Here is a 20,366-nt window from a genome sequence, read left to right on the forward strand (position 1 = left end):
GTAATGGATGTTTTTATATGCTTAGTCATGTGAAACCTTAGTGTTTGATGTTCTATTTGCAATAGTTCTCCTGATATTTTTGGGGATTATTTTACAGTCAGATGCTTATGAGTGTGGCAGCTCAGAATGCTGTGGCATGGACTCATGCTGAACCACACTCCTCTCCAATTTATGATAACTGACTAATTTCAAACACAAATTGAGACTTTCTTCCTGAAACACTAAAGGGCGAAGTGTGAGAAAGAAACTCAACAAATGGAAAAAAGGTTATTAAAATCTTTCTGCATTGTAGCTGAATAATCACAACATTTTTCTGAACAAGTCAATCAGATATTTTTTATTCTTTTCTGTCAAACATCCACAACTTGGGCCAGTGGTAATGTCAGTGTTATACCAAAAGGTGAAACGTCAACTATATTCGACAGGGCACACATCCATTCATCGTCTAAAAGGTGAATATAACTGACACTGAAATAGATCAGAAGCACAACCAGCTTTTGTCTTAAACCGCGCGCATTTCCCAAGGCTGTTTCTCTTTTACTTTTTTTTTAAACAGCACCCTCTGGTGGCCATGTGTCTGATCTGCAGTATAAAGACAACATCCAGAGCACTCGCCTATGAACAGAGTTGGGAAAACGGGTTTGTTCGAGTTTTATTTTTGCTGTTCTTTGCATCATGCCTCAAAGTGTGGATGTGGAAAGCAGTAAAAGATGTTAGTGAGGTAAACCGGAAGTTCCTGTGTCTCCTCACTCAGCTCCCTTCTGTGTAGAGCTCTTGCAGGACTCAGGATTTTGTTTTTCACAGACTGTGAAGGCTTTTTAAAACAGCATGGATTTTCTCTCCTACCAAGTAAGACAGGCTTGTCTTACTTGTTCTTCACATAGCTTAAGTCTGTTGGTAACAGAATATAATATGCTTGAATCTCAGATGGTTGTTACTGCCTAGTGGATTTGTACTTGAACACGATAGTTTTGCAATGTTCTTGGGATTACAAGGTCAGAATCTATCTTGTTTCCATAGAGGTCAGGGCTAAATTCATGAATCTTCAGTTTTGCATTTCCCTGCTTTGGGCTATTTTACAAGCAATTCAATCCGCAAATTGTAACATTTTAGAAAATCTACATTTAGAGTTTAGCAGAAAACTGCAGAAGAAAGGAACAGATTTTTTTTTACCTTTGTAGAGCTTCTAAATGAGTCATAGGAGTTAGGTTGTCCAGTCTACATGTGCTATGTGGACCTCGAAAAAGCTTGTGTCATGTATTTTGTGGAGATCACGGGGAGTTTGAGTGGATATAGAAGCCTGTAAGGACTATCACTGTCTTTGTATCACCAAAGCAAAAGCTATATTTTGTATTCTCCTGTTTCCATTGCATACTGAACTTAACCAGTGCGGCTCATGGTCACCAGTCCTGCGTCAGGTGTTTGTAGAACAAATATTACTTATTGCACACGATATGGTTCTGCTTAGATTTTCAGCGTGCATTGGCCTGGTCAGCAGCAAAGTGTACGGTGGCCAAGAAGAGTGTCAGCTCCCTTAAGTCTGAGACCTGGAAAAGAGGTTGATTGCTTGCTTTGGGTTGTAGCTCAATCCTTGCCTTAAGTAGAGTGATTTAAGTGTCACTATGTCTCTTTCGTGGGTGAAAGTCAGACACAGTGGGAAATAAGAAGATGGACTGGACCCTTGTCTGCAGTAATGCCTCCACTGCTCCAATCTGTGGTGTGGAGGAAAAGGATCAGCAAAAAAAAAACCTCTAGATTTTCATCTTACTTTCAACTCTGAGTTATAGATAATGGTTGAGAGTTCCAAGAAGATCCAGTCATGTGGTGGAAGCAAAGTCACTTCTCATTTAAATTGAAAGTAGTCAGATGTAGTGTTTGGACCATATTATTTGGATGTTTCTTTGAGCATTTCTCATTGGTCTTGGATGTTTTCTTTGGGAGGAGACCAAAAACTTACTGGAAGCACTGTATGTCCTTCCTGGACTGAGATCACCTTAAGATCCCACAGGAACAAACTAGAAAATGTTAGGAGAAGTAATTTAGGTTCCCCTCTTGAACCTGTTACCCACATGAACTGGTCTTGGATCAGCGAAGGACCATGGATGGATAAATGTACAGAAAAACAATAAATATATATATTTTAAATGTGCAGAGAAAACAGCAGAGTAAATGTAAAAAAGACAGCTGTAACTCAAGCACATCTTCTTCGGCTTCTATTGTGATGAATCAGCAACAAAAATGAGAAGCAAAATGTGCCTAAAAAAACTTTTAAAATTCTGCCAAAACCTGGCAGTTTAAAGATTCAAAACAATCAGAAATTAAAAAAAAAAGATATTTAAGAAGAGTAGCAGACTGAATCCTCTCTGCTCCAAAAACTCTTGAACCCTGATCTCTTGCTTACTTCATCATCAGAAACCAAGAGTGATGAGCATACCAAGCTAAGAGAAAAAAGGCCTTGTTTGATGCGTGGTCGGTTTGATGCTGCATGAGGGTTTTTTTTCTTTATGGCAGAAGAAAAGCACACGTATCGGTAGATAAAAATGGAAAGTCTAACATGCAAAGATAATCATTTGATCAGACAGACATAAATGCTTTTGCATAGCACCCACAAGAAAGGCTACTTCAAAAACAACCTCTGAAGAGTTTGGAATTGACCTGCTGTAATGCAATTCATATATTTTTTACTATACATACATCTGTTTCCACCTTTTGTTTGATTCACATAGAAGGGAACTGGTATCATCGGGGGTCATCATTTTTATGTCAACTCGCTGGTTGATAGCCATTTTCTTGCATTAGTATCCTCCCAACCCACTGGTGTGAGACAGTCCAGAAATATTGTGCCATAAGAGAGAGAAGGGTGTATGTTTTAATATACTTTGATATCAGAGACATGTTCTCATTTCTCCAGCATTAGTGTCCTTAAGCTGCCGTATCGAACGATGGCTTCCTTCTCCCACTATCAAATCAGCTTATTCTCCTGAGGACAAACCCCCCCACCCCCAAACATTAATCCTCACCATATCTCCTCAACAATACAAATGTCCAGACAAAAGCAGGGCTGGCTCCCACCAGACCCCCCCTTTCTCTTCACCTCCTCTGTCTCCATTCTTCCTCCTGACAAGTTATTTTATGTTCCTCAATTCTTTCGGTAGCGATTCTTTGGCTTCTCACCACAACCAGTGACCTCACAGGATGACAGGCCGGGCTGCTTGCCAGAGTTAATGCTGCTCAGGAGAGCGGGCAGCTCGTTGGTGATTGCCTTCTCGATCTTATCCAATAGGCAGCCTCCAATGTAGGAACATTGAGATGCCAGGGACTTGAAGTTGGCGATTGGATTAATGCCAAAGAAGTCACGGTAAGCATCCCGGTTGGGTAGGTCAAACTTGCTGACGTTGGTCTTGGCTAGAATCGATTTGAAAATGTAAAACTTGTCCGGCTCATCTACAATCTCCTGGAAGACCAATTCTGGGTCACTGAAGAAGCTCATCTTCTCTTTGAAGGTCTGGACATAGCGGTCCACAAGCAGGGCATGGATGCGCACACGGATGGCGTGTTGGCGGATGAAGGCGATCTTGTTCTCCATCCGGTTCTCAATCACCTGGTTAAGATCCTCCAGGAGGGAGATTTCCTCTTTCTTGAAGAGTTCCCGACTAGTGTCTGGGGCATAATCATACGGCCAGAAGGAGCTGACGTAGACACGAGGCGGCTCAGTCACATTAATAAGTGGAGCCAAGCTCCAGAAGAGTGCTCCGTAAACTCTCATTAAGTCCTGCGTGGCCAGATTGTCCGCCTTGTTTAGGATGATGCGGATCTGTGACTCCCGGCCTTTCAGCTGCCGGAACAACATCTCGAGCTCAAGACCAACATCCAGTTTGGTTGGGTCAAACACAACAAAGATGAGATCAGCTCGGTCAATGAACCACTGGCAGACATCATTGAAAGGATAACCTGGGTGGAAGGAAGAAAATTGTGTTAGAATCTATGTTGAATTGTGCAGTGCTTTACAAAAGCATAAATATGTAGTTAAAAAAAATCACAATTCCCATCAGCTTTGACCAGCATGTCAAAATGCTGTCCTTCTCTTTTTGCATCATAGGTTTTAGAGTTTTTGGAGTTTGTTATTGTTGATTATTCTGGGCAGAAGATTTTTCTTGTGTGGTGTAAGAATTATGTAGTCTGTGTGTTAAAGTGCATATGGAGACTTCCTGGGAGCTCTGCATTGTAGCTCTTTTGTGACGTTTGAAAAATCACTGTTACTGTTTTTGTTGTCTTTAGGAAAAGATCAATTTCTCACACAGAATCCCGATGAACAATATCAAAGTCTGTGGTATATTGAGACAAATGCTAAAATGTTCAAGAGATGCTTTCTTTTTGTTTTCATTCTGATATGCATGTACAAAGTGAACTGTCTCTATTACCTCTTTCCTGCTGCTTTCGGTTCTCTATGATTCCAGGTGTGTCCACAAAAGTCACGCGTTCAAGCAGCTTGTGAGGCATCTCGATGCCGATTAGCTTTTCCAGGAAGTTCTGGCCAAACTTTTCAAGGGGAGAGAATGAGCGAGAGCTATCTGCTGCCATGACGATACCCTCTACAGAGCGGATTTTCTCCCCGTGCATTATAACAGTAAACTCAGAGGTAGTGGGCTCAGCTCCTGCAGAGCAAAGTTATTAAGGAAGAGAAGAAGTTAGCAAGAAAGGTGAAGCAAATGGCCAACATGTTTTTTTTTTCCAGGCAATAAAAATGACAAACATTCACCTAAGAAAAGACATTCAGCAAATGTAGATAAACATCAATTTGTGAGAGTCAATACTACTTTTCTAATCTTCCTGTAGATGTTCTTGCTCAATTTTTTCCCTGAAAATGACCCACTAATATGATTTACTGGCAAATACGTAGCTGTGTGGTATACCTGTGTAAAGCTGATATGGGCTGTCGTGCAAGCCCAGGAGGTAATTGATCATTGAGGACTTTCCTACACTCCAGGGTCCAAGGAACAGCACCATGGGCTTGGAGGTAATCTCTCCATCTGTTAGGTGAGAAATTAAAATTTCAGTGAGGTTGCAAAAACCGTCAAGCGGAAAATTCCACTTTTATTCAAAATGTAAACTGTTTCCAAACTAAAGCAAATGCCTCTATGCGTACAATGTTCTAATCAATAAACCAAAAAGTTGTTAAAACGATGCTTCTGAAGCAGTTGTGATGCCTTATTAAAAGATAAAAAAGAAAATTGAATGACTTTGTAATATATCAAAAGATGAAACGTGAATAAATATACTGTATTTATATTTTGCATATGATGCTAGCAACAACAAACAGCTTTGGGATGAATAATCTCCAAAGACACCATCTGGTTCATAGAAAACAGGTCAGAGTAACAACGGAGCAGGTTTTCATACCATCTACCATTTACAGTGCCTTGCAAAGGTATTCTAACCACTTGAACTTTTCCAGAGTTTGGCATACTACAACCATAAGCTTCAATGTATTGGAATTATATGTGCTAGAGAAACACAAAGTGGTGAATAACTGTGACATGGGGATAAAACCACGCATTTTCCAATCTGCAGGATAATTCTTTGCTCCATTTACAACTGCAAGTTTTTTGTTGTTTTTTTTTCTGCAGGTTTTTTAAAGTTTTGCCCATTTGTCTTTTTTTATAAAAACATGAGCATCCACAATCTGAATTATTCCATTGTAGCTCTGGATGTAGGTATAGCATCACTGTCCTGCTGGAACGCAAACAAACAGTTTCATTCCAGTTTTCCGCTGCATTTAGCTGCATCTGTCTTCCCATCAACTCTGGCTAGCTACATTGTCCTTGTAGAAGAAACTCAACCCCCATAGCATGATGCTGCCAAAAACATATTTCAGTGTTCAGCGCGATTGCACTGTTGGTTTTCTAAAACAATGTTTAACATGTACACCAAAAGACTTCTGAAGGCAATTGACTGCACTGGATTATAATTGGGAGTGTCAGAGTAGATACAGCAGCTAAATACAGAGAGGCAGGCTAATTTTTTATGTGAAAAAATCTTTAAGACCCATGAATAATTTTTCTTTCAGTTCAGTGTTGGTCTATTACATAGAATCCCAATAAAATACATTGCGGAGACTGGATGTAACATTAAAAATGTGAGGAAGCTGAAGGCATTTGAGTACTTCTGCAAGGTACCATAGTAAGTATGACATTCTGTCTGTATTGATGCATCACACTGCATACCAAGTTTTTCAGGAAAAAGAGGTTTATATATTATTAAAGAGCACAGGAGGAACTCCATCAGCCTCAGTCATGCACATGGAGGCTGCAAAGTTAAGGTTCGGGCAAGAAATACCAACTAAAAATGGGCCAAAAACACACACAGAAGTCACAGCTGAGAGGTGTTAGCAGCAACAAAAATATTTTTAAAAATGTAGCCACAGCATAAATAAAAAGAGAATAAGAAATTTTGAAACAGATTCAACACGGCAAGTTGTGTCTCCAGGCAATCTGTCATTTGTTATGTGGAAATGGTTAAGCGGTGGTGAGGTAACATGGTCTGTAATGAGACTTTATAAAATGAGCCTATAATCATGAAGAAAAAAATGAAAGAAAAAAAAAACTTTTGAAGACAGTAATGTAATGCAGGGATTTGATGTTCTGGAGCTAAATCAGGAGCAAAATGTATTTAGCCCTCTCTGAACACAGACCACCCAGACCCTGCTCTTCAAAGTTAAAGCCGAAACTGCACATCCCCTCCATGCTTTTAACACTACCTGCACAAATCAAAGGTTCTCTCCCAGCCCCCAAAATTCAAGAGCAAAGCAGCTGTGGAAAAATGTTTATTATTTACTTAATGTCCTCCCCATTTTGATTTGCATAGCTTCCAAAAACGGCAGCATTCTGTGGACAGAAGCTTTAAATGAAAGATTGTTTTGATGACAATCCAATACAGGACATCTTGTTTTATACAAAGAGAAGCATTTTAAAAAAAAATATTTACAGTGTCATGAAAAAGCATTTTCCCGGATACAGATTTATTTTGTTTTTTGCTTTTTTTTTGTCACACTGAAATTCTTCATCTCATAAAGAAATTGTTGTCAGACATAGATAACCTGGATAAATGCAACACATATTTTATTTAGTGATTTTAAAAAAGCAATCCAAACCAACCTAACACTATGTAAAAAAATAAATAAAACAATTACCAAACAGACCATTTGTTATTCCTTTGGCAGCAACAACTGCCATTAAGTGTATAAAAATATTCTTTCAAAATTACAAAAAATGTTTCTTTAAATTATTTGCAATTATTTCCTAAATATCTGTACTTCATGACTATGTGTTGAAGGCATCAGTCAACAGCTGAGTTGGTGTGCAGGTTAACCAGTTAAATGCTGTTCTGTGAGACACAACAGCATTTAGCTAATATTTTATGATGTACTTTATAGCAAGCAAAAAAGTTATAAACATGTTTTATGTGAATATTGCCATAAATATGATTGTGATTTTGACCAGATTTCCCAAATGAATTACTGCACTGAGTAATAAAGACCTCAAAATGCATTATATATGTACATATTTGACATTAAAAATTAAGTAATGTCTTATATAAATATAAAATAGGATGCTGTAGACTTGAATCCTGTGTGCTCTTTGTTTCAGCAGTGGATTTCACCTAAATTGGGGCAAAATGTGTTTCTGCTTCAGATCTTGTCTACTTCTTCTTGCAGTAAACAAGCCTTGGTGTGAATAATAAAACTAAACCAGAAAAATGTGGCTGATCACAATTCAGAATTTGGTAATTTGACATTAAAATTTGATCGGTACTGTTTAAATTGGACAAAAAAAAAAAAAAGGAAAAGTGGTTTAAATTTCTAACGGGGCAAATGTTTTCACAACACTGTAGCTCAACAGGCAGCAAATTTGTGAAGGGTGAAAGGAAGGGGCTTAGCTCTTCAGGCAGTGCCATGCACAGGTAAGCCCTGCCCACACCCACCTGTGGCCGAGTCACCCAGGGTTCGTCCAGGGTATGCTGTTAGATGAGGGGAGATGGGGATGAGGGGAGGACAGAGAAGTGAAGGTAAGAGGAAGTGGAGGAGAGCTCAGTAAGGGAGTAAGGTTTCTACAAGCAGTGGGGAGGGGGAAGAGTGTCGATGTACATGAATGAGTTGGAGATCATGGCTGGAATTTACGCTAGCATATTTGACCTACAAGTCGTCAAACATGTCTGTCAACAAATGCACGGTGCGCTCATGTGGTCAGGCAATGAAGCGAATTTTTACTGTCTCTCACAAAAAGGACATTCTTAGACGTAGATGGAAACTAAATGTCGGCATGCAAACCAAGACAAGAACGCAATATGAGGGTGAAATTTATTGTATTTCATTCTAAAAAGATTTCCGGTCTCCTACCAACTCAAAGCAGGGCATAAATGTGAAGAAAAAGGATTTTTTTTTTAACAAGTAAAAGTCTGAAAAGTGTGGTGTGCATTTGTATTCCTGAGTCAACAGCTTTTCTAGTGTTTTCACACCTGAGGTATTTTGATTTCCATTTAAAACAAACTCTGATTAGCTTCCCTTCGTTGTGCGGTTTGTCTAGGTGTGAACACAGCAATCGTGCCAGGGTACAAACCAAGACCACCATCTATGAATAGTCTCGGTGTGTTCAAAATGAGCAGCAGAGTGATTTGTTTGTAATGTAAATGTGAACTGAGGTCAATCCAGCACAGTTGCCAGGTGTCCACTAAAGTCAAAGTGAGTCAAATCTTCTCCCATTGTCTGGTTTAAGTTGCACTGTGGCAAAGCAGAACAGTACGCAAACAGCTTTTCATTTCCATAGAACATAAAGCCCTGTGCAACTTTCAAGATGTTTTCTCAAAATCCATTCGGTGTACTAAGTTCAAAGATTTTTTTTTATTTTTATTTTTTACCAGAAATGACACCCAAAGAAATATTAAGACAAAGACTACAGTCTCCATGTTTTTGACTAGCTCAGAAAACAGCCTCTGGTTCAGTTTTCAGAATGATACACATTGCCAGTTTTCAACCACTGATACCTTGTTACCATAGAAACCTCAGTGTTTATCTCATCTGACCAGAGCACCTTCTGTTCTGTGTCCCATGAATGGCTTCTGGCAACCTTTACACTTGGCTTGTTGAGGCTTTCATTATGCCATTCTTCCACAGTATATTTGCTATTTGTTCACACCACACTTTTCAGGATTTTAATTGTAAAAAAAACAAAAAAAAAACATTCCACATCATATAAAAGCTTCCTTCGGTCCAACTATGTGTTGGTTCATCTGATAAATTCCCTATGAAATAGATTGAAGTTTGTGGTTGTGACAACTAAATGTGGGAAAGGTCTGTCTGTACTTTCGCAAGGCACTGGAAGGAAAAAAAAGAAACTGTCTAAACCTAATTGGACAGTGTCGAAAAAGTGTGCATAAAAAATGTTAATCAGTAGAATCCACACAACAGATAAAGCGAAGACAACCTGAACACTCGGTTTGAGTGATACCTGAAATCTCATGCTGCCTCAGCTCGTTGTACTTGTAGGCCTGCTCCATTGGTTTGATGGACGTATGGTAGATCTTCCGCAACTTTTGTATAGCCGCTGGAAAACGAGGTAAGAGAGCAGAACACAGTGGACCAGTGTCTGAGGAAGGGCTTACAAAAGGAATATCTACATAGGAACAAAACATTGCCGCAAATTTTTGTTCAACAATCTGGAGATTTGCACTCAATGAACATGCTTATGTTTTCCTATAATGTAGTTTCAAAGACTGTCTAAAAGCACCTCTGTTAAACTAATCAGTCCTCTGATCAGCGCAAGATGATGAAAAACCAACAACAACAAAAAACATTGTGTTCCTCACCGGCATAGTCTGCTGCTTTTTCCTCAGCTGCAAGCCGCAGTGTCTCATCAATATGAGATCTGTCTCTTAGGACAGAATCAAATTCTTCCACCTCTGAAAGAAAAGTAAAAAAAAATTATTAAAAAAAAGCACAAAACATGAGCAAGATTCACCTGTCTAGTGTGAATTTTCAGAGCATCCAACAGAACATTAGAACAACAATGGGTTTAAGTGAGGCAGACTTTGGATGACACTTTTGTTGACATCAAGAGTTTGTAATCTGAGGTTTTAGTTCCCCCAAAGCCTCTTGATAAGCACCGTTTGTAAAATACTATTGGCACAATTGAACATAGAAGCCGTAGGAGCAGCGGCGCCTGATCGCTTCATACTCGGTCAGTTTGTCTGTGGGGTTTAATGACCAAAAAAAGACCTGAATGTGAATGTGGATTCTTTACCATAACTGGCTACCGGTTGTTTGTGTGAGGGAGAACGAAGCAGAGGATCTGACAGGGACATATTTGCTCACTTGTCATGTCCTCTTCTGAACCTATCGGGTTACTTAGATCACAGCTGTTAGTACAATCAGCTCTTAATTTAGAAAGCAAATGCTGAAATTAAACACACAAAGACATGGCACCGCCGGAGGCTTTAATGATGACCACCAGCGATAAGCCTTGGGACTTCCCCGGTTTCACAAAGAGGCGAGCCAAAGTGAGTGTTCCCTGCAGTCACATGCATTCAACAATGATCCGCAGTCCTCTGTGGGGTTTTTTTTTTTTTTTTTTTTTTTTGTACAAACTAGGCACAGACTGATGAGTTCTGTTCAAGTGCATAAACATCAGAAATAGTTGTGTACGGGATCTATCATATTAAAATACTTGGAGGTTTCACACTTTCTTTTTCAAATGAAGCTGCACAGTTTGACTTAATCTAAAAGTGTTTACAGAATAAACAATGAAAACTGACATCAAAAGGTTATCTGGAAAGTATTCACAGCACTTCACTTTGTCCAGATCTTGTTACATCAGAAACTTATTACATATTGCATTAAATTAGTATCTTTGCTCAAAATTCTGCACATGAATATCCCATTATGGCAGAAAGGGAGATGTTTTTGAGTATTTTTTATTTGTATTTTTTTTTGCAAATTTATTAAAAATAGTAAAAACCAAGAAAATACTTTTACACAAGTATTCGCAGCTCCAAAATGGAGTTGAAATTCAATTGACTGGACTTGATTAGGAAAGGCACACACCTGTCTAAATAAGGTACCGCAGTTGACAATGCAGGTCAGGTCAATCGGCCGGCATGGAGTCAACAAACTTCTCTGAGACAGGATTATCTTGAGCCACAAATATGAGACAGAATACACATTTCTGCTGGTTTTGAAGGTCCAAACGTTCTCAGTCCATTATTCGTTAAGGCTAAAGTGGCCAGTTTTTGTCCATCTTGAATGTAAGCATTGCAATCATTTAGTTTTGCGTAAGGATACGTGTAGGCAATGTTAAAACACTGGCTCTGCACCAGAAAATATAACTATTTAAATTACCTCTACCAATTCTGATGAGTGTTCAAATAGCTAAATAATCTAAATACTGCCAGAGTTATGTCAAAATTAGTTGCTTGATATAACGTCTTTCAATTTCTCTGCAGCCTGTACATGTAATGTAAATGCAAGAAAATTCAAACATATGTATGTTGTCTTTGTATTTGAGTCACTATTTATATTTTTGACACTATTGCAAAAAAAAAAGAACTTATATTCAAATCTATGAAAATTCACTGCAAATGGGAAGTTTTATAACCTGCCATAACCTCAAGTGCACCACATTATAAAATCAAGAATTCCTGCAAGGGAGGATCAGAAAGCATGGAAACATTTATACTTGTGCTCTAAGAGCAGCTCTCTTATCTCAGCAGGAGGCCGGCAAGAAACGGTGGTGCCTACGCGATTTCTGTAATACTCATCATAAACTCTTTGTTGTACATTTCAGACACCTGGAGGGGGAAAGTAAAAGATATTTATTTCTTGCAGATAAAAAGTGCAGACTGTTGAATTCCGGCCACTGGGATACAACTTTGATCTTTCCTTGCTCAGTTTCATCAAAACAGATTGTCTCTTGCAGGACTTTTTTTTTTATTTTTTTTTTATCATAAGTGAGTTCTCCTTTTACAGGATTTTTTTCAGGTGTAGTCAGTAAAGGGGGCAGATAAGACACCATTGATCATTTTTTTTGTTTCACTGAGTTGTTCGATTCACCCAATAATAAACCCCAACTTATCAATGAAAAATGACTCCCGTTTTAGAGGGCTGGCCACCAACAAACTGGAGCAAAGCCACCTGCTACCTGAGCAATGACTTGTAACGTTTCTGGCCAACATCTGAATAGAACATTCACAAATCAAATTGACAAGTCAAATCATGAAGGCGTGGTTGTTTACAAGCAGGATGCAAGACTAACTGGAGAATTAATGGGACTTAGCTTTAAATATATTGTCCAACAAGGCATTTCTTCAACAAATACAGTTTAAACCTGCAGGAGACAGCAATGCAAGATATATTTCTCCTACAGGATTTCACAAATTATATTTCAACAGCTTAATCAAGCTCTGAGTGCATTGTTGAAAGAGGCTAAAAAATCAAGCTGATCAGACGGCGTTACACTAAAGTAGACTTTTAACAGATCTTGACTTCATTTAGAATCATTCAAGTTATGCATCAGTGAGATTAGCCTTACCTGTTTAAGCCCGAGTTTGATGTTGGAAATTTAATTTTGAATTTTTCAGTCATAAATCAGCCAGAACTGATAACTGACCGAAAAGGTTTCATTTTCAGGGACCTAATTGTATCACACAAGGAAGATTTGACAACTATTTGAAAATGCTCAATTAAATTGTAACTTTTGATGAAAATTGATGATCAATTAATAAAAAAATGTATTTGCAAAAAACTGACCAAAAACAAACAAAACTAGAACAAACAAAATAAAACACGACTTTTACTGACATAGTGGGCCTAATCATGGCTCAAAATCTGAAACAAATGAAATATTATGTCCTAATCCATTATCCACAATGACTAATTAAACCTCAGAAGCTTCTTTTTTGCAGGAATATACACTTGGTTGAACAACGCAATGGTGCTGATTCCTATGCAGTCAGCCAGCTAAAATTAAATCTGTGCAATGTTGCTGCCAACCCTGTGCACGGCAAAGAGAAACCAAAAGGTTAAAAGGTCATCAACTACACACATAAAGACTTACACATCTATATTTTGCCATCTGTTAATGCGAGCAAATTTAATCATATTTAAAATAGATTGAAAGAGTTGTCCTCCCAAAAGGAATCAAATTAAAACGTTCATAATGTGTTCACAGATTCGGTGCCTTTCGACTTAAGTCTGCCTCATTCTCAACCGTAACCGAAGCTCCTGCAGCTTCTCTCATCACTCGGAGCTTCACGTCTTTTAACACCAGCTCCCAGAGTGTGACAAGCTGCTGTGAACTTGTTAGCGCCTTCCTGAAGAAGTCAATACCTGATGGAGGCTTCCCAAAAATCACAGAAGAAATGTTGTGCAGTGGGACGGGGAGAGACTTCGGTATGGCAGTACGGAATTAACCCCGGAGGCGCCAGAGGAGCTGAGCCCCCCCCCCCCCACCCCCCCCCCCCCCCTCACCCCTCTGGACATCTGCTTTCTGTTCTCGTTGAGCTCGTTGCCACTCAACGCTCACTGAGTTTGGAGAAACACTCTGGTGGCGTCAGCACGTTCTGCAGGAATGCCCCCGACTTAAGCCTGCCATTACCGCTCTGTGACACGGAGTCATACATCAACTATAGACTTCTCATTAGGGGACCCGTTCAGTCAGGATATTTTAAAAAATGAGCAACAGCAGAGCTCAGTTTTCAGGACTAAGCATTTTAAACATGAATAAGATAAATCATACTTGTGATAGTAATCGAATCACTCCTTTTAATACTCATTGAACTTTTTAAAATTTAAAACTTTAAACCTTGCTGAATTTAATTGACCTTCTATGTTAAATACCAACACAAAGCAGTGGGTAGCTGAAATGATATAAACACAAAAATGATCCTGTGCCCTCGTATTCATCCCCACTTTACACTGAAGGCCCTAATTAAAATCAATAAAAAAGCAGTTTACACAAGGTATCAGTACTCTCTTTTTGGTCAGTCTATTTCTATAGACTGAAATGTTCCTTTTAGCATAACACCTCAAGCTCAGACATATTGAGTCAAGAGCATTCATGAACATTTTCGAAGTCTTGTCACAGATTCTTAATCTGGATTTTCACTGGGCTATTCTGACACATTAACTGACTTTCATCCAAACCAATGTGTTTTACCTCTGACTATGTTTAAGTTTGTTGTTGTTGAAGCTCTGTCCAACAGTCAAGTCTTTTTCAGCCTTTACTTATTAAAGCTTTTCTTCCAGGATTGTCCTTTATTGAGCTCCGTCACATCATCTTAAAACAGCTTCGCTGACACTGCCAGAAAAAAAAAAGTTTCTCTGCAGCATGATGCTGCCGCCACAACGGCTCGCAGCAGAGATGATGTGTAAAAAGTGAAAACAAAAAAAAAAAAAGCTTCAGTGCTGGGAATACTTTTCCAAGAAACTAAAATAATGCCAAATCTCACAAGGTGTAGATGAAAGGGCAGGTAAGGTGCTAAATTTTAAAAATTGTGTATATTTGAATCTGCTATGAGTATTTACACAGTATCAACATGGATAAATGTTTCTGTCTATCTGAAGACCCAGGATTATATTTCACTCACAGCAGAGTGGAGGCAAATTTAATGAAACTGAACATGACAAGAGCCGGAAGCACAGGTTAAAGGATTTAACTCGAGCGCCGAGGGATTCAGACGTTTATTAAAGGTCAATACGTTGCACCGGAAACCTCGGCGGGATTGCATTGATCTTATTTTCATCTTAACAATCTAGAATAGAGATTTTAAAATCCTTTATTCTAACAATATTAAGGTATATTTAGTTTAATTTGGAAAGACAACTTGTAGCCGTGGAAATGCACAAGATTTCTCCTTCAGAAAGTGCCGGATGCGACGCTACTTAGCAGAGTTTGTGCCTTGCTGTGGTGAGGAGACGTCACAAATGGGAACAGGTGGCACGGCTTGGGCAGCCAGTGCTCCCCCACGGCCAGAAATAGATTCACAATGGGTCAAAAGATGGACAGAGAAGGAGGAGGCAGAATGACTGCTGCCTATTTTAAGGTCCCCACTGTCAGTATGGAGACGCAGAGACATCAATGTCCCACAAACCTGGCGGTGTAATACGCAAAACAGTACAGACCAGGGAGATTTCTTGCTTCTTGTTGTACTTATTTGAAGCAAATTAAAGTGATAGCTCTGAATTTTTAAGGTAAGTTTTATATTAAGATTTTGTGAGCAGTAGATAAGTCTCAATATGACTCTCTGCAGTTAGTTTAAGCCGGAGTAACCTCAAGACCAAACTGGACAAGTGGTCCAAATACTTATGAAACATACAGAAACAAAGAGCATATCGAGCTTTTCTGGTTTATCTGATAGTGAGATTCGTTAAGTAAAAGAAAAAGAAATCATTTCCTCCAAATTGTTTTGAGGAAATTATTACTGGATTGGGTTTTTTAAAGATGTTACAAGATCATGCTAGTCTTGGCCCCTCTTGTGTATTTTCTACCACTACGAATGCAAGTAGAGCTGTTGCGTTTTGCTTTCTATATATAAAAAAAAGCATTAGCTCTAGGGGTTGCACAAAGAAAGAACGTGAGCTCAGAGGGTAAATCACTTCATGCTGGGGAGTTCCTGCAAAATGTTTCACTGTCAGACAAGCACCAAGGTACATTTGGTGGCCTTGGGACTTAGGTGCTACTCTAAGAAGTGTTGTAAGGTCATTTAGTGCATCTGTTCTTGTCCTCCTTCTACTACAGCGAGGGATGTCCCAGACATGCCACATGCAATTAGAGGGACTCACATATCACTTGGAGACTGCTTTAACTTTCAACGTCTTTCCTGGATAGATAGTGTTACCTCCAGCTATAAACACACCACTTAGGAGTTATAAAGGCCAGTAAATGTCAGTAATAATATGACATGTGCAATAAATGTTTAACACTAAATGCTTCTCAATTTTTCCTCAAAACTTTCAGTACTTTCAGCTTTCTGATTTTGGTCCACCTGGCAAAAATGATGGATTCCGACTGTGACATTGTTGTTATTATATTGTCACCATTTAACAGATGCACTATGTATGTTTGACATCAGACACACAACGCAGCTTGGTTTATTTCCCTGTGCCATCAAATTCATCCTATGACATAACCACATCCTTGCTTATGAAGACAAACTTAAAACTTGATCACATGCACACAAAAACACGTTGGGTTAGTACTTTTAGACCAGGTTCTGGGTAGGATGCGTGTTATTAATCAAAGATTTAATCAAATATTGGGTTAAAAACAGAGACGCAGTTTGTTCGCTCAGACAAGAAACCAGAAAGGGCCTTATTGTCCTTTACAGATGGCCATTTTGAACTATAAAGCAACCCGCCCAGACTTTACCTGAAACTCTTCCACAGCATGAAACAAGAAATAAAACAAGGCTGTGTAACAACATTGATCTCAGTTCACATAGAGAACATATTTATCCCTTTGAGACTTGCCTTTTAGCTGCAAAGTGCTTCGCGAAAGCTAGGGCTAGCTTGGCTCCGTCAATGAAGTCAATATAAACAGGCAATATTTATTTTAGTGGTTTATGCCAAATGTGACTTTTACAATCTAAATTCAGGTGTTTTTCAATAACTTTCTTACTAGACATTATCCAGCTTTGGTGGTAGATTCTTGATCCGAATTTTTTTTTAACACAGAATAAGTCAAAAATAATAATAAATAATAATTTCTGTCTTACTTGTTATGTAATCCAAGTTCCAGGTAATTTTTTAAATAAACCCACTCCTTGGTAGCCTAAAGAATAATAATAATAATAATAATAATAATAATAATAATAATAATAATCACCTTGACACATATTTTTGGCAGAAACGCTAAACCCATTTTGTGGAGTAAAATCCCTAATGTGTGTATAGGTCGTTAGCAGCATTACTCCAATTGGGTTGTTTTTAAAATACCAGCTTTTAGAGTGATAAACTTGGCCCACTGTAAAGTTTGGTGGAGGTAACATCATGCTGTGGGGTTGTTCCACTATATCAGGTATTGGTTAGCAATGTATCAGCAGACAAAAAGCAAAAAAAAAAAAAACTTCCCACCACCACAAGCTTTCTTTAAAAAGATGATGGTGTTCGTGCTCCATCAACCGGATCTGTGTTCATCAGTATGTTTTTACCTTGAAGATTACAACATACAGACACATTTTCCTCCAAAATTTTTTGAGTACATCATTCGCTATTTTGGTTGTGTAATGTGTGTGTACTGAGAAAAAAAAAAAAAAAAAAAGATGGTAAATCTGTCTTTGGCTGATGATTCTCTTAAACGTTTATATTGTATAAAGTGGTGAATTCAGATTCCGAGGAACCAAAAACACACCTGTGGGGGGATCTGTAGAGACAGGCTCTCCACAGTTTAACCCCTCCTGCATGGAGAATGCATGTCCCTAAAAGGCCAGTTGCTGGGAATAAATTGCGATTGTGACAGTGCAGAGTGACAGCAGCTGCACAGCATATCTAAAGCGGACCATGATGCAAAAGGGGAGGGAGGGAAGAACTGTGCCGGACAGTGTTGGGTTTCAGGAGGTCTTCCAATCTTAGGCACCTGACAAGCCTGGAATATAGAAGCCTGGTTACAGACTGTGGAGGGAGAAACGGCACCCCAAGGACGGGCAGGGGTGACAGACAAGGGTAACAATAACTCCACCAGCGGAGACCGGGAGGCAGGGCCGCGGGTTTAGAAAGTGAGCCAAGGCATCAGAGCTACTGAACAAGAAATGATCTTTACTTTGTTCCGCATTGTCCAGCTTAGGACAATATTTATGATTTGAAAAAAAAAATTCACCCAACAAGTAGACTCTTCAATGCATAACCTAATTTTTAAGGAATGAAGTGAGGAGAATGATTCAGTGTCTATTAAAGGTCCCCACACGGCCGCTCCGCTCTCCTTAGTTAGACTAAGACTTTCCATCAGCTGGTGCCATGCCTTTGGACAGCTGACATGCAGTCAGGCCACAGCAGAGTCTAAATACTCCTCATTGTCCCTCCTTCAAAATCGTAAATCAGACTTTCGCTTTAGACAATTTATTAAACTATGGCTTAGTGGTGAATTAACGTGAGCTAACTTACAAACGGGGCAGCGTCTCTGTAGGTTTTCATTCTATCTCGGGTTCAGTTCAGCTTCTCATTTTACCTTCTGTAAACTTTAGTCACAACAACCGCTAAAACTTACAGATGTCCATCGAATTCATCCACCAAAAAGCAGTAAGGAATAATTTTATGACATACCATAAATGCACCATCAGATTCAAAACAGGATCTTTATCTACGAGAGTGTCCGATTCTTACCTGCTGTGGCCTGCAAAAGCAGCAGGGTGAGGAGACAGCAAATCGAGACAGTACCCTTCATGATGGCTGCCAGGAGAACTGTGATAGCCTCACAGACTATATATACCAAGGCAGGAAGGTTAAAGTGCATGCAGAAGGAAGAGGTGGGGCAAAGAGACTGCCCCACTCCTGGCATGACTGGTGAAGGGGCAGATACCCATGTGTTTTAGGAGCACCACGGAGACTCTTTATGAAGAAACTGGCTTTGCGTTTTTTTACTTTCACATCAGGGTTTTTTTTCTCACACGTATCTTCATATTTGGTGAAGAAATGTCAAAAACCTTCAAAATAAATACATATTTTACAGCACTAGTATATTGAGTATTTCATAAGTGGAAAAATAAAATCCAAACCTAAATCATCCAGAAATAAATTAAGTGAAGTATTAGTTTATATCCCGCTTTTCAAATAGATCAGAGTTACTTTGAACTTTTAATTTGCAATCCAGGACTTGGAAAAAACTACAACTTGCCAGATAGATGTGTGATTGTTTACATAAGTACAGGAAGGAATATAAAAATGGGCTGCACAGTGGCGCAGTTGGTAGAGCTGTTGCCTTGCAGCAAGAAGGTTCTGGGTTCAATTCCCAGCCCCAGTCTTTCTGCATGGAGTTTGCATGTTCTCCATGTGCATGGTGGGTTTTCTCCAGGTACTCTGGTTTCCTCCCACAGTCCAAAAACATGTCAGGTTAATTGGCCTCTCCAAATTGCCTCTAGGTGTGAGTGTGTGTATGCATGGTTGTTTGTCTCTGTGTTGCCCTGTGACAGACTGGCGACCTGTCCAGGGTGATCCCACCTCTCGCCCGGAACGTTAGCTGGAGATAGGCACCACCGAGGGACAAGGGTGTAAAGAAAATGGATGGATGGAATATAAAAATTAGCACACAGCTGTCTGACTGCTGGTTCGTCAACGGGACCTTTGCTGCATGCAATGCCCAGTTAACCAGGACTCCCTCGCAGAAGAGTGATATATTGCATATTATTTTAAATGCACTTAGAAGCTGAAAAATAATACTTTTTTTCAAGATTAAAACAGAAGACATACACTTTGCCTTAATCAAGTGACTAAAACGGCTTTAACAACATCATCCACAAACTTAAATATCAGAGATTGGGCTCCTGGCTGTGTTAATGTCCTCAAACATCCACGCTACACTCACTCTGTTGGCATCTCAGTGAAAGTAATCACCATCAGCAGAGCGAGAGCCGAGAAGAATCCGCCTGAGTCAGCCTCGACTCCCTCACACAGCCTGACTCTGGGCGGATTACCGCTTTATCGTCCTCGCACAGACACAAAGTGGCAAACCTAATCTCGCCATTCCTCGGGAATCAACATCTTAACTGTAAATTAATCCTCAAACGTGGCAGGAAGTTTCTCTCTTTGACCACATCCATCCCGAATGACTCGTGTCCAAGCAACACGGCATGATCATTTTGAAGTTTCTCGTGTCTGGAGGACGGTTCTTAAAAGCAAGATGGCTTTTATGGACTCTAGACAACATGAGCTTTTCACTTAAATACACATGACAAACATGAGCATTAATTATGCAGACTTTAACTTAATAGTAGCCCATAAGCCACTGTCAAGGAGACATCAAGATATTACATAAGGAGTTGGTCCCTCCAGATGTGTGGTCCCTACACAATAAGAAGGCCACTATTTCCAGTCGTCCACACAGAACAGTCAACCAGTTACTGACGTATACAAATAATTAAATGAAGTTTAAAAATTTAATCATATTTACTTCAACAATGTTTTTTTTCAGAAAGTGTAGTTTCACTACAGAGCACTTATTTCTGTTTGTTTAGACGATTATAGTTGACGCCTAAGCAAACTATAATATATATATATATATATATATATATATATATATTATATAATATAAAAAAACTTTTCTGAAACAGTTTTTCAGAAAAGTTACTAAATTACATAAGAGCATCAAAGAGCTGATTTATTCTCCCAC

At 39.2% G+C, this 20,366-nt stretch overlaps 1 protein-coding gene across 2 annotated transcripts; it reads right to left on the bottom strand.

Annotated features, from left to right (window-relative positions):
- Positions 1-322: 322 nt before the first annotated feature.
- Positions 323-18,494, bottom strand: srlb (sarcalumenin b). 2 transcript variants are annotated; one of them, XM_014983613.2, is made up of 7 exons: positions 18,365-18,494; positions 9,862-9,954; positions 9,504-9,599; positions 7,981-8,016; positions 4,914-5,030; positions 4,422-4,655; positions 323-3,951 (listed from the first exon to the last, which is right to left on the bottom strand). In XM_014983613.2, exons 1-7 carry the CDS (start codon positions 18,492-18,494, stop codon positions 3,140-3,142), a joined length of 1,518 nt encoding a protein of 505 aa, XP_014839099.2. In that variant the 3' UTR covers positions 323-3,139. The 2 variants fall into 2 exon arrangements, with proteins under 2 accessions (XP_014839099.2, XP_014839100.2); XM_014983614.2 differs by lacking the exon at positions 7,981-8,016.
- Between the last annotated feature and the right edge of the window lie 1,872 nt (positions 18,495-20,366).

This window comes from Poecilia mexicana, unplaced genomic scaffold, assembly GCF_051168715.1.
Source record: "Poecilia mexicana isolate PSO_F unplaced genomic scaffold, ASM5116871v1 scaffold_8, whole genome shotgun sequence".
NCBI lineage: Eukaryota > Metazoa > Chordata > Actinopteri > Cyprinodontiformes > Poeciliidae > Poecilia > Poecilia mexicana.